The sequence below is a fragment of the Sorex fumeus genome, unplaced genomic scaffold, assembly GCF_029834395.1.
Source record: "Sorex fumeus unplaced genomic scaffold, SorFum_2.1 ptg000010l, whole genome shotgun sequence".
NCBI classification, from domain to species: Eukaryota; Metazoa; Chordata; class Mammalia; order Eulipotyphla; family Soricidae; genus Sorex; species Sorex fumeus.
The window spans coordinates 1,043,111-1,056,838 of record NW_026606067.1 but is presented as its reverse complement, the minus strand read 5'-3'; the positions used below and the strand labels follow the sequence as shown (position 1 = coordinate 1,056,838).

Genomic DNA, 13,728 nt, shown 5'->3' with positions numbered 1-13,728 from the left:
ACCACGTGTGGGAGGTATAGCAGGTTGGCAGAACAGTTCTCTGCTGTGACAAAGGGAACGGTGGATTTTGGCTGCAGCATTCAGCCAACATCTACTCCAGCTCTGGGCCTCTGTCAAGGCTGGGTGGGAGTCGGCCATGAACTAGTTTCAGAATTCAAAAGGCCCACTTGCTGTCACACATCTCCCAAAATACGGCAGCAAGTCAGTAATGACTCCCATGATCAGTCCCATTGTAATCAGTACAAGACTGTGATTCTGTATGTCTTTGACTAAGTACATCATCCAAATCCAACTTATGCAATGATGCAGATGTATCATATTTGGTCAACAAATGGTGTCCATACTGGTGTCCACGGGGAGTGTCCACCTGAGGGTCCTAGAGTGGAGAACCCTTGGCAACTGCTCACCTCTCTGAGTTCTCTTGGGCTCTGGGTGTTGTCCTGTGGCAAACCACAATCTCTTCTCAGACTGACTTGTGGGGAAGAACTTCCTCTCATGGGTCATGGTCTTGAAAGCATGCAGAGTTTTAAAGCAAAGTGCAGGGCCAGAGCAATAGCACAGCGGGAAGGGCGTTTGCCTTGCACACGGCCGACCTGGGTTTGATCCCCGGCATCCCATATGGTCTCCCAAGCACCGGCAGGAGTAATTCCTGAGTGCAGAGCCAGGAGTGACCCCTGAGCATTGCTGGGTGTGACCCAAAAAGCAAAAAAAAATTAAAAAAATAAAGCAAAATGCAGACAGCAAGAGGAAAACCCTTCGATTCGGTGTAGAGATTTGAAGAGCAAGGACTTCACAGAGCCTTTCGCTGGGCCTCCTCTCTGCCTTCCTCTCCCAACTTTTGCGTTCCCAGGAAGAACAAAATACTTCAGGATTGGGGGATGTGAAGGAGGAAGGCCTGAGTGAGTGGAGACAATGAGAGGCAGCTAGAATCCTCGATCCTTTCTGTCACATCTCCTCTAACTACCTCTGCTCTGGTATAGCAAGATCTCTCACCCAACACCCCCTCTGTCACTTCTGGGGTCCCCTGTTCCATGCCCTCTCCAGCTGTGTGAAGTATACAAATTGTCAAGATGTAAATATTTGGATTCTTTTGTGTAATAAAGCCCCAGTGAAAGATCACGTGTGTCGGTCTCTTTTCTGCTGCCCTGGTGGGGCCATGGCCAGTGGCCAGAGATGGTCCTTAGGCTCTGTGGGATAGGAGGAATCCTATCAGCTTCTGCTTCAACCTGTCTCCTGAGTTCCTGGGCTACTCTGAGCACAGCCGCGGTGGCTTGGAGTTGAAATCTGGAGTGGTTACAATCAATGCCACCCAACCCCTATTTAAGTACCCTTTTATCATCTAAAATAACTCCAGAAGCAAATCAGGCTTATTACTTAGATCTCAGCACCCCAGATCTAAGCCTATTTTTGGGGTTTCCTTATTCTGCAAACCACTAAGAATCAGTTTTCTTTCCTCATTTTGGGTAACTTTCCTTTCCTGCCTGGAACTCCGCTCCCCACAAGCTTCACTTCAGAGTGGGGGAGTGTCCTCAAGATACCCAGGTGGGCCTTCACTAGGGACGGGAGATACTAGCTCAACCTAAGCCTGCAGGCGTGGAAATGAAGCTGCTGGTCCCAAAACCCAGGAGGGCCCTGTGCCCAGTCCGACTCCTTCGCCGTCGGCAGCACCTGTCTCCTGCTCTCATCAGACAGAATTCTAAAGCCCTCTATCCTTCTGGGCCAGCTGCAGGAAAGGCAGCTGCTCGGAGGTTCTTGCTAGACTGAGTTGGAAGAGAGAAGGGGTGTTTCTTCAGATATGTGCAAGGCAATCCAGGAAATCTAAGATCAGGAAGAGCAGTGGGACGAGGTCTTGTGTGCTTGCAATCGCCGACACTGTTTCGGATTTGTGGCCACTGGGTTCTTTCCAGAGGAAGTGTGTGATTACAGGCCCAGAGTAGACTCCGCTGCTCTGTGTGGGCCTGTCCTGGTGTCTGTCTGCTTCCCAAACACGAGCAAGTGCTTCCTCCTCACCCTTGCCAAGATTTAAATAACTTTCATATTTTATAAAAATTTATTACATCTAAATGGTTCAGATAACATGTTTGTGGTTTTTTTTTGTTATTGCTGTTTTTTTTTTTTCAGTTGGGGGGGCTAGCTGTTGGGTCACACCTGGTGGTGCTCAGGAGAGACTGATGGTTATGCACAGAGGAACATATGCAGTATCAGAGGCTCCAAATCAGGGGATGAAACATGCAAGGAAAGCCCCTTAACCCTGTACTATGTCTCCGAAACAGTGGCACTTGACCCTGAATGCAGCTGCGACAATGGCTTAAATGTTGGCACTGCATATGGCCCCCTGAGCACACAGCCAGGAGTGCCCCTCTCCCCTCCCTGTAGGATAACATTGGTTTGTCCTTTCTGCTTTGCTACAGGGAGTTTAGGTTTATTGGGTTACTCCCATTACAGTGCTCCCATTCCTCTGTGTTTACTTGTGACTTCTTTCTTTGTGCTCTGTTAACTTGTAAATATTGCTTTTCTCAATGAAGTCATAACATTTACATACAAATGGTACTACACGGAAAGTATCATGCTAAGTGAAATGAGTCAGAAAGAGAGGGACAGGCATAGAAAGATTGCATTCATCTGGGGAAAATAAAGTAACAAAATAGGAGACTAACATCCTAGAATAGTTGAGATAAGTTGCAGGAGGTTTGCTCCATGGCTTGAAGGCCAGCCGCACATGCTACGGAAAAGGGCAGCTCAGACAGAGAAGGGAACACCAAGTAAAGGGTGTTGGGAGGATCCTCCCAGGATGGGAGATGCATGCTGAAAGTAGATGATGGACTGAACATGTTTGATACTCAATGCCTCTTTTGCAAACCTTGGCAACCAAAAGGAAAGAGAGAACAAAAGGGAATGCCCTACTACAGAGGAGGAATGGGATGGGGGTATGGGAGGGTTACTGGGATCATGGGTGGTGGAGAATGGGCACTGGTGGAGGGATGGGTATTCGATCATTGTATGACTGAAACCCAAGTACAAAAACTTGTAAGGTCAACAACTGTGCCACATGGTGTTTCACTAATAAAAAAATTAAAATAAAATTGATATAAAATTTTGCTCGAGCGGGCCCAGTAACGTCTCCATTGGAGACTTTGTTGTTAATGTGTCTGGCATATCGAATACTCTCGGTAGCTTGCCGGGCTCTCCGAGAGGGGCGGAGGAATCGAACTCAGGTCGGCCATGTTGGCCGCTTGTAAGGCGAACGCCCTACCGCTGTGCTATCGCATATTGCTTTTCTCTTCTCCTTAAGTCCTTTCCATAATTAATTCAGAGTAATGTCCTTTTTGTATGGACACAGGAAGACAGTTAATGCTATGCTTTTGTAACTTGGGAGTTAATTGACTCCAAATGATATTCACTCCTGGGCATCTGTTCTCAACTTAAGCTTCAGTTGCCCTTACTTCCTAGCACCCCAAAAGCAGAGCCCCAATGAGGGACTGGATGGACCCAGGGCAAGCTGTGAGCTACTCTGGCATTGAAATGGGCCAGGCCAAAGCTCCATAATTCTTAACTATAAGAGCATGGTCATGGACAAATGCTGTCATAATCCAAAAAAATAATAACTGGAGTAGGGTCCTGCTAGGGCTAGGAATGATTAACCCGGCCTGAGCACTATATTCTGAGTCTGTGGTGAGGTGTCCCCAGGAGAGTCACCCCACAACCTTAATATAACTCTCTTATTGTGTCCATACAAAATAACTAATATTAAGAAGTAGAATTAAGTTGTTAATTAAGTTATTGGACTAAGGAGAAGAGAAAGACCCCTGGTTGTATTTCCCTCCTTTGAGCCTGAGGGGCGATCAAGAAAGGCTTTCATGTTGATTGTGCTACTGGATGAGGTGTGGTGGCTACCCCCAAAGTGGGGAGTGGGAGAGAGAGGAGAGAGACCAGGGCAGCAAGATGGAGCACGGGGAGACCAACAAGGGGGACAGAGGGAGAAGAATGTAGGGGAAGAATGCAGGAACAGGCATGTGGAGAGACGAGAGACACAGCTGTGAGAGGAAGAGCAGAGAGCTGAGCGGGAGACACAGGAGGAGACGGGAATGAGTGGCAGAATGAGACTAGGATGAGGGGCTCAGTGAGACTAACATCCTAGAATAGTTGAGATAAGTTGCAGGAGGTAAGAACAGGCACGTGGGGAGAATGGAATAAATGGCAACTGATCACCAACCAGCCTGGTGGCCCTTATTTCCGCCTTTGTCTGCCCATGGCATGGGCCGTCTCAAGCGGAGAAGCAGCCCAAGTCCACCAAACCCAGGGGAAGAGAGAGAGAGAGAGAGAGAGAGAGAGAGAGAGAGAGAGAGAGAGAGAGAGAGAGAGAGAGAGACTGAGAGCGAGCCGGGGGCTTCCTAGCCCCCTGGAGATCACACACCTCTCCCAGAGGAGCTCAGGGTTTACTCCTGGCTCTGTGCTCAGGGATCACTCTTGGGAGTGGAAGCTTCCAAGATTAACGAAGTAAAATTGATGCTGGATTTGGGAGAATGGAAAGGGAGGGTGGTCCAGTAACCAAAACCAGCCTCAGTAACTTCATCACTGGACCTGGGTTCCCCAGGCTCTGCCCTCGGCCCCAATCTCACTAGTAGTTTCAGAGCCATGACTAAGTACAATGGTGAGAGCAATCTTATGGTACAACCCTTCATCATTCTAGAGACAAAAAAAAAAAAAAAAAAAAAGGAGAAACTGCCTATTACCCCAGAGCTACTGTGGGTTAACTGAGGAGACCGGAATAAATATTGGAACAGTATCCATTAGTTATTAAGTATGAGCCTGGAGTCAAACAGGCCTGGGTTGGGATCCCAGATCTACCATTAACAGCCCATTGTCCTTAGGTTTTACTTCCCCTAAGTCTGTTTAATTATCAGTAAAATGGAGATAATAACAGCACCCAGACTTTGAAGGTTATTGAAAAGATTGACGTTTTTCATGTAGAGCTTAGCTGCCTGGCGCACACTTGAGAAGCGTTAGCTGCGATGATTATTACACACTGATTCAAGAACACCCCCACCCACCCCTCCGTTTCCCTCCCTCAGGCTGCCCCAACCTAAACAAGACAACCTGGGCAGGGGGGCCACACGCTGATGGAAAAATACACACTTGGCTGGAAAACGGGCTTTATTTGTGTGTGTTGAATTCCCGCAGCAGCTGAAGGATAAATAGCTAGTCCCCAGCCTTAGCTCAGAGACTGCCCACAAGGTGGGTGGTAAAATCTGTTCTTATTTAGCTTTTGGGGAGACGTGGGGCGGGGGCTTGGGGGCAGCAGGAGAGGGGAGCTGGAATCTGCAATGTTTATATGATCAGTCATGGATGTCATCTCTCCTCTTTAATTAGGGGTTGGGGTTGAGAAACTTCACAAGACTTACTAGGAAGAGGAGAAGAGTGAATAGACGGGGCCATGAGCTTTCTGGGGCCCACCTTTGGTTGGACTGTTGTTTTCATCCTGAAGCCCCTGCTAGGCACAAAATAGATGGGAGCATTATGCCAGGCCCGGGGCTGGGCAATTTACATGCTTCATCCCAATTGATCCAAATCATCTGTTAGGCCCTGCCATTACTCATGTTCTACAGAAGAAACCCAAAGCACTAAGGAGATTGGGTAGTAGCACTGAAAACACATTGGGGGGCTGGAGCAACAGCACAGCAGGGTAGGGCATTTGCCTTGCACGCAGCGGACCTAGGTTCGATTCCCAGCATCCCATATGGTCCCCCAAGCACCGCCAGGAGTAATTCCTGAGTGCATGAACCAGGAGTAACTCCTGTGCATCGCCGGGTGTGACCCAAAAAGCAAAAAACAAAAAACAAAAACAAAGAAACAACAACAACAACAAAAAAACACATTGGTAAAGGCATGACCTGAGCTGGAATGGATCACTTCAATTTAAGGCCAAATTTTCCCATCCTTCTTTGGGCTCTAATTAGGAGCCTGGGCTTTACTAGCATTTTCTTGTATTTTTGATTTGTTTTGGGGTTTGGGGCGTCATACTCAGTGTTCAGGGCTTACTCCTGTGCTCAGGGATCACAGCTAGGTTTGGGAGACTATATGTTGTGCCAGAGATCAAACCTCGTGGGCTGTGTGCAAGGAAAGCACTTTGCCACTGGACTATTGCTCCAGCCTCAGTTCTTTCTAATTCTAAAGAACCTCTAATTCTGTTCTCTAGCCCAACTCCTCTGTACCCATTGTCAGAGTCAAACATTGAGGTACACGAGCTACTGTTACAGAAGTGGGGGGTGGTGGGTAGACAGTCTAGATGATCTGATTGGTCATTTTAAATCTTGCTTACATGAAGTGTCAGAAACAGAAGGGTGGGGATAGGTAATATATCTATTTAACAGGCCATTGACAGAAGGCAGAGACTCCCACACACCCACAAAATGTTCAGCTCAATGGGCAATGGTGACAAGCATTCAAACTAGCTTAACAGAGACAAGAGAAATAAGACAACTCAGCCCAGTGAGCAGTTAGCAACCAGTGACTGGTAACCCATCACCAGTGACAGTGGCAAATGGGAGACAGCAGTGGCAAGTGGCCTCAGAGGCAAGGTGAGGACAACTGGGTTTGCTGTCTCAGACCCAGAGATTCCCGTTTCATGGACTGCTACAGCCATTGGAGACATACGTACAAAAGTGGTAAAGAACTGTAATATTTAAAGTATCTGGTGATTGTGGTGACCGTCTTACATACTGATCCCAAGGACTCTGGAGTTATCAGGGCCCACTGTTTCACTATGAATGAAAAGAGTCAGGGTGAAGCGGGAAGTGGGTCCACAAATTCTGTAGATAGGAGTTGGAAATATGCTCAAAACAGACTGCATGCCTTGCATGTGTGAGGTATCACCAAAACAAAAAAAATTGTATCTTTGATTTTTGCCACAGGTCATTCCTAGTGGACTAGATATATTCATCGTCCCTGGGCTGCCACCTTTGCCAGTCTCGAACCATCCACATTGCATGGCAGGTCTCTGTGGAGTGCAAGGCCACTGCCTCTGCAGGGTTGTACTCATATGGCAGGGCCTCACCTCGGGATAAAGCCGGCATTGCCAGTCTGAGATATGGGCCGGACACAGGTCGATTTCTGTCTAGGAAGCCTGATGTTTACATTCCTCACGGTCTCTCACTCAGCAGGGCAACCCATTCTACTTTAACCGGTCACTGCTCAAGTCTGTTATTCTCGTCAACTGAATAGAATTTTAAAAAGGCCAAGTGTATTTTGTTTTGGGGCCATAGCCAATGGTGCTCAGGGGCTACTCCTAGTACTCCTAGCTCTGAAATATATTTTCAATCATAATCTTATAGAATTCAATTTTGGTAATTATTTGTTCTGAGTAACATTTGCCATGAAATGTAGCCGGGGAGGGAGGGGACTATAAAACTCCCTACTTAATTTTAGCATAAAACTTGGCACAGGGTAGGCCCAAAATATTCAATAAATATTTTTCCTCACAAAAGTCATTAATTCTGACCAGTTATATAAATCACAGAAAGTTAAATTGCAAAAATTAAAAGAATAATATCCTTATGGTCACACTAGGTTAAAACTTTTGAGAGCCTACAATTCCTGAAGAACTTAGTGGTAATTAGATTGTAATTTGAATAGCTATTTTATGTCTATGTCAAATATTTAAGAGTCCCAAGTAATGTCAGCAAGCTGACAAAATAAAAGACAACAATTCCAAAGAATTTCACATTGATATTACACACCTCTGATCAGTTTGTCCTCAGATATACATTTAAAAAAACCACACAGACTCAACCTAAAACGATGATTTATTTTTCAGGTTAAAAAGCTTCAAAATACGTATGTACAGGTCAAATAAAAAAATAATATTCAAAATCAAAGTAGAGCAGAATATATAATAAAGATGCTTTCTAAGACACAAAAATTATGGCATCAAAGAAAAACATTCAAGAAAGGTAGGCAAATTAGACCACCTGGGGCTTGCCTGGTATACTACTGACCCAGGTTCAATCCCTGGCACTGCATTCAATCCCTTGGTTCAATTCTTCTGAGCACCGCCACAAGTGATCCCTGAGCAGAGCCAGAAATAAGGTCCGAGTAACGCTGAGCATGAACCAAAAAAAAACAAAAACTAAACCCAAATAAACAACAAAAATAAATAAATAAACTGCCTTGACAAAAGAAAAAAAAATCTATTAACCAAGACCAGTCCTAAACATCAGGGCAAAACTTCTTTTCTGTGCTTCCGAGTTGTGTGGCTTTCCTTTTTGGTGCTGAGTTGTGTCCGCTGGAATCACTGGTCTCTGAGAGATTATCGGGCGCCTCTTTCTCATCAACCTGAAAAGGAACAGAGAGCACACAATGCACCGAGACTCACAGATGCCAGGATGGGGAGTCATAAAGCACGCTGTTCTTTCCAAGTACCTTTTTGCCACTCTTGCAAATGATATCACCTCCAAAACATCTTCTCCATGCTTTTGTTTCAATTTTAAAATTTCTTTTCATGAGTAGCATGTGACGAATTTAACTGGCTGTTCTAACTCAGCGAGAGCCAGAATGTGCTAATCTCCATGTTACTGTAATTTGTATTATGTTACATGAGGAAATTCTGTTAACTTAAAGCTGGGAAGTGTTTCCTCACCCTTTTGCCAAGAACGTTCCCTCCCATAAGAAACGTCCGCGCTCCCCTCCCACCTCGTCCCTTCCTGTCTCCTACAAATAGTCCTTCCAAATACAGTTCTCCTCAAATATAGTTCCTACTCGGGGTTAAAAAAGAAATCTTAGGGGGGAAAAAAATCTGAGTCATCTCTCTTATCCCCGTGATCCCCTGGAGAATAAGAAAAAGCAACCAGAGGCTGCTGCCCTCTAATGTCGGCAACAGAAGACAACAGCCAGGAGATCCCAGTTGACTGAGCCACTAGGCTATTCTGCTGGAGCTATTTAGCGTGTTACACGGGAAAAAGAAGGTGTATATAAATTTGACAAGACTAATAAAAATACTCATACACACATAGACAAATGCATATTTAATAAACAACAGGAAAAAAACTAGAGTCCTATAAACATACCTTCTGTCTTGCATGCTTCTCTGTCCACTCCCTGGCATTCTTGAGGAAGACTGGTTTATTATATTTAAATTCTGCAGACTAGATAAAAATCAATGAGTCAGTGGGAGAGAAAAACTGTTAAGAGTAAGCTCCAGCTCCAAGAGCTATCTTCACAGTTGGGGAGTCAGAGTTACAGAGAAAGCAGAACTTGTGTTGCTGGGGAAATAAGACGACTTACTATATCAGCCATGAGAGGGTCATCAGGGTTGGGTTCTGACATGAGCAGCTGGATAGAAGTCAACAGAGTTGAAATGTTGAGGGATGGTCTCCAGGCACCCTACACACAGGCAGAGAAGAAGAATGTGATATGTAATGAATGTTTTAGGCAGGAGCGAAAAGAACAGCAGGGAGGGTGTTTGCCCTGCATGCCGCCGACCCAGGTTCAATCCCAGGCATCCTATATGGTCCCCTGAGCCCACCAGGAATGATAAACGAGTGCAGAGCCAGGAGAAAGTCCTGAGCACCACTGACTGTGATCCAAACGACAAACAAAGAATGTAATGTCTTATAGATGAGGACTTGGCATAGTTACTCCTTAACCCATGACTCACTTTTGGCGGCAACTTGAGAACATCTAGACAAATCCTTCCAGCAGAATCAATATTTGGATGGTAGATTGGAGTCAGAAATCGGATCTGAGGTGGTTCAAATGGATACCTTTGAAAGCACAGAACAATAAAGAATTTTTATTATATATTGCATAACAGATTGTGAGCAGCCTCCTAGTGTCTAGTGGGAAAGAAAGAAAGCCTTTGGGAAACAAACTTCCTGTTAATCCCAATTTTCATTATGAAAATTTATAAACAATAGAAACATTCAAATTACACACTCATATGCCCACCATCTAATAGGTGAAGTCACTTTATCCTCTAAATGTCAGCATAGCTCCTGAGAACACGGTCAGTTTCCTGTTAACTGCAGTATTATCAGAATACCTATATAAAAAAAAAAACTTTAATGACTCCCCAGTATCATCTGCGACTCAGATTTCCTCAACTGTTCCATGTTTTTGTGTAGATGGGTTTTTCAAACCAGTCTCCAACAGATTTATACATTACTGTTGGTTATCAGATCTCTTGACTGAGACACGAGCCCTGGAAAATATCCAGTGTATTTAGAGAACTGGTCCACTACTACGTTTCTCAAGAATTAGACAGCTTGAACAAGTCAATTATTAGATACTCATTTCTTCCCTTGCCCATTCTGCACAAAACTACAAGTATAACTCCTTTGATGCGAGCTTCAACGAAGCTGAGAATTTAGAGGGGCCATCACAGAGATAGACAGGAGAATCATAGTGGCCCAAGTACTGGAGGAAGGAAGACTGAGTTATAGCGTAATGGGTATGGGGTTTCAGTTTGGGAAGATGAAAAATTCTGGGGATGATGGTGACAAATGTACAACCGTGTGAGTATATTTACTGTCACTGAACCATACACATAGAAATTGTCAATTTGGGACTGGGAAGATCACTTAAAGGGCTAGAGCATGACTTGCATGTGTGTTGGACGCCCTGAGCACTACATTGTAAGTACTGCTCAAACACCTCCAAAAAGGGGCATTAGGTATGATTCAACTAAATTTTTAGAGAAAAAAACTGAACTTCAGAGAAAGAAAATAATTTGCCCCAAACCACATTAAATCATATTAAGACTAGAATTAAAACCCAGACCCAGGGCTGGAGCGATAGCACAGTGGATAGGTTGCCTTGCATGCGGCCAACCCAGGTTCAATTCCCAGCATCCCATATGGTCCCCTGAGCACCGCCAGGAGTAATTCCTGAGTGCAGAGCCAGGAGTAACCCCTGAGCATCGCTGGGTGTGATCCAAAAAAAAAAAAAACCCAGACCCATATTTAATTCTCTACTACATTATTGTCTTCCAACAACTGCTTTATCCTATAGCTTAAAATCTAATTCATACTAACCTCTCAGGAACGTTGACTTCCAACTTGAAAACACCTTTTTCATAAGGTGTATTGATCCCACCTATTATTTCTTAAAAGAAAAATGAGAAAAATTAAAAGGGAACTGAATTATTTAAATTATCATGCTATATGTATCCAAGGAGGTCTATGGACTTAACAGAGAAGCTGTGACTAAAGCTAAGAATTCTCTCAGGGTTTTAATAAGTCCTTATGCAATGTTGCAATATACCCCAAAAACTGATGGAGTAACATCAAGAACTGAAGCTGGAAAATTCTGGCCATAGATCAAATAAAACCAGCAGATTCTTTGTTTGAACTGCAGTGTTCCAATGTTCTAATGTCTGGTCTCAGATACTTGACAAGGTAATCTTTGGTTTAATAACTACTTCAGAGCTTGGGCCAAAGTGACAGTACGACATTTACTTGTATGCAGCAGACCCAGTTCAATTCCTGGCATTCCATAGTTTCCCAAGCACCGCCAGGATTAATTCCTGAGCTCAGAGCCTGAAGTAACCCGAGCGTCACCAGGTGTAGCCCAAATACAAACAAAAATACCCCACTCTTTCAGAGCTAATACCCAAATCTTTTTTGTTTTGTTTTGTTTTGTTGATACCCAGCTATGTTCATGGGTTACCCCTGGCTCTGCACTCAGGAATTACTACTGATGGCGCTTGGGGGACCATATGCAATGCTAGAGATTAAGCCCAGGTCAGTTGCATGCCAAGCAGGTGCCCTACCTGCTATACTATCTCTCTAGCCCCTAATAACCCAAATCTTGATTATAAATCCACACAAGTATAACGGAAGGTCAAAGAAAGGAAGTTAAGAAATCTTTATAAATCGCAACAAGTTTGGGTAATAAGGAAATGCTCCTAATTGAGCACAACTGGAGCGCTTAAAAATGCTCAAGTTCCAACACAACCACAAATAGGGTCAAAGCTCACTATAAACATAATGTGACACCTACGAGCTTGCAGATCATTCATCTGGTCCTTATTCTGCCAGCATGTGATGCCTGGGGGCGGCTCTGTGGCTAACAGGTTCAGCTCTCTCTTCAAACGCGATGCTCTCTGCATGATTCCCAAGCGAAAAAAAACCACACACAGTTCACAAGAAAAGCCGGTGGGATGCTCTAGGGAGAAAAGGGACAACCGTTAAATAGCGACAGTGACTTGAGTTTCAGCAGATGGCTTCAATTCAGTGAAGAACAAATGGATTCCCTGTATTAATTCATAGTAACAAGAGTCCAGGGGGTTTTCCATTTCCTTCTTTATCTAATCAAGCAAATAAAATGTTTAAAGTGTAAAAAATTCAGAAAGGTCTCTGAGCAACAGAAAACGCACCATGCTTTAAATTAATTCTGTTTCCACTGACAAATTATGAAGTCATAAGGCACAATCTGGGTTTAATTTTGCTCTCCATACCATGCTTGGCCTGCCAGACATGGAGAAGGGATTGACAAATTTCAGCTGTGGGAGGAAGTGTACAGATGCTTCTCGAGGAAAGCCATGAGTGAGAGACACTGTCAGTACTGAGATACTTACAAGCTAGGGCTTAAAGGTTTGAAGTTTTCTCCACGCATGGATTTCACATTTCAATTTTTTCAGATCAATTATTAAAACTCTCACCAGTATTTTCCCATTTTTTCTTCTTCCCATCAACATAAAAATTTACTCAAAAACCTCTCATTTATTTATTGATTTTGGGGCCACCTCCAGTAGGGCTCAGGGATTACTCCTTGCTCTGTGCTCAGGGATCATTTCTTGCAGGACTCAGAGGACAACATAGAGTGCTGGGAATCAAACCCGCAGGTAGGCATGCAATGCAAGCCCCTTAGCCACTGTATTATCCCTCTGACCTAAAACTTTTTAATTTTTAAAAATATTTGCATTCATATAGGGATTACACCCTGTGGTGCCAGGGTGGGGTAAATGCACAGCTGGAATTTGGTTCTCATTTTAGGGCCTGGCTCCGAAATGCAGTGCTTAGGGTACTTGGCATGAGGTTGGGGGTGGCCAGTCACCCTGGGGAGTGCAGAGGACAATACAGTCCCACAATTGGACTCAGGGTTCCACAGGGCTAAGCGTGTTCTTTACCTCTTCAGCTATCTTCTTGGTCAAACTTAAAAGGTTTTTGAAACATATTCTAAAATATTTTACAAAAAATTTGATTTTTACATTTAAGTCCTTTACATACTGAAAATTTTGATTTTTATATGTACTGTTTAAGTAGGACTTCAATTTTGAAAGTTCTCCTGTAGCAATTCACCCAGTACCACTAACTGAAAAATCCATTTTTTGTTTGCTATTGCCTTTACTTAAATTTTCCAATATATGTGGAGCTGTTTTGGGATTCTGTTCCATAGACTTATCCCTAAGTCAATACCCCACTGTTTTAATTGCTGTAGCTTATTAATAACACACAATAAATGGTGAATTCCTTCACTCTTACTTTTTTTCTTTAATAATGTCTTAGTTGGGCTGGAGCGATAGCACAGAGGGTAGGGCGTCTGCCTTGCACACAGCCAACATGGCCGACCCGAGTTCGATTCTTCCGCCCCTCTCGGAGAGCCCGGCAAGCTACCAAGAGTATCTCGCCCTCACGGAAGAGCCTGGCAAGGTACCCATGATGTATTCGATATGCCAAACACAGTAACAACAAAGTCTCCAGTGGAGACGTTACTGGGCCTGCTCTAGCAAAT

General features: G+C 44.2%; 1 protein-coding gene across 2 annotated transcripts; it reads right to left on the bottom strand.

Annotated features, from left to right (window-relative positions):
• Positions 1-8,205: 8,205 nt before the first annotated feature.
• Positions 8,206-12,103, bottom strand: UBE2T (ubiquitin conjugating enzyme E2 T). Of its 2 annotated transcripts, none has more exons than XM_056110822.1 (6): positions 11,995-12,103; positions 11,028-11,097; positions 9,653-9,758; positions 9,280-9,378; positions 9,063-9,140; positions 8,206-8,331 (listed from the first exon to the last, which is right to left on the bottom strand). In XM_056110822.1, exons 1-6 carry the CDS (start codon positions 12,101-12,103, stop codon positions 8,206-8,208), a joined length of 588 nt encoding a protein of 195 aa, XP_055966797.1. The 2 variants fall into 2 exon arrangements, with proteins under 2 accessions (XP_055966797.1, XP_055966798.1); XM_056110823.1 differs by having other exon boundaries at positions 11,991-12,009.
• Positions 12,104-13,728: the final 1,625 nt, after the last annotated feature.

Coding starts and splice junctions, on each gene's coding strand:
- UBE2T (XM_056110822.1), bottom strand. CDS start 12,103: ATGCAGAGAGCATCGCGTTTGAAGAGAGAGCTGAACCTGTTAGCCACA. Junction 9,759..11,027: donor GAAGTCAACGTTCCTGAGAG/GTTAGTATGAAT, acceptor GTGCTTTCAAAG/GTATCCATTTGAACCACCTC. Junction 9,379..9,652: donor TTCTCAAGTTGCCGCCAAAA/GTGAGTCATGGG, acceptor GCCTGTGTGTAG/GGTGCCTGGAGACCATCCCT.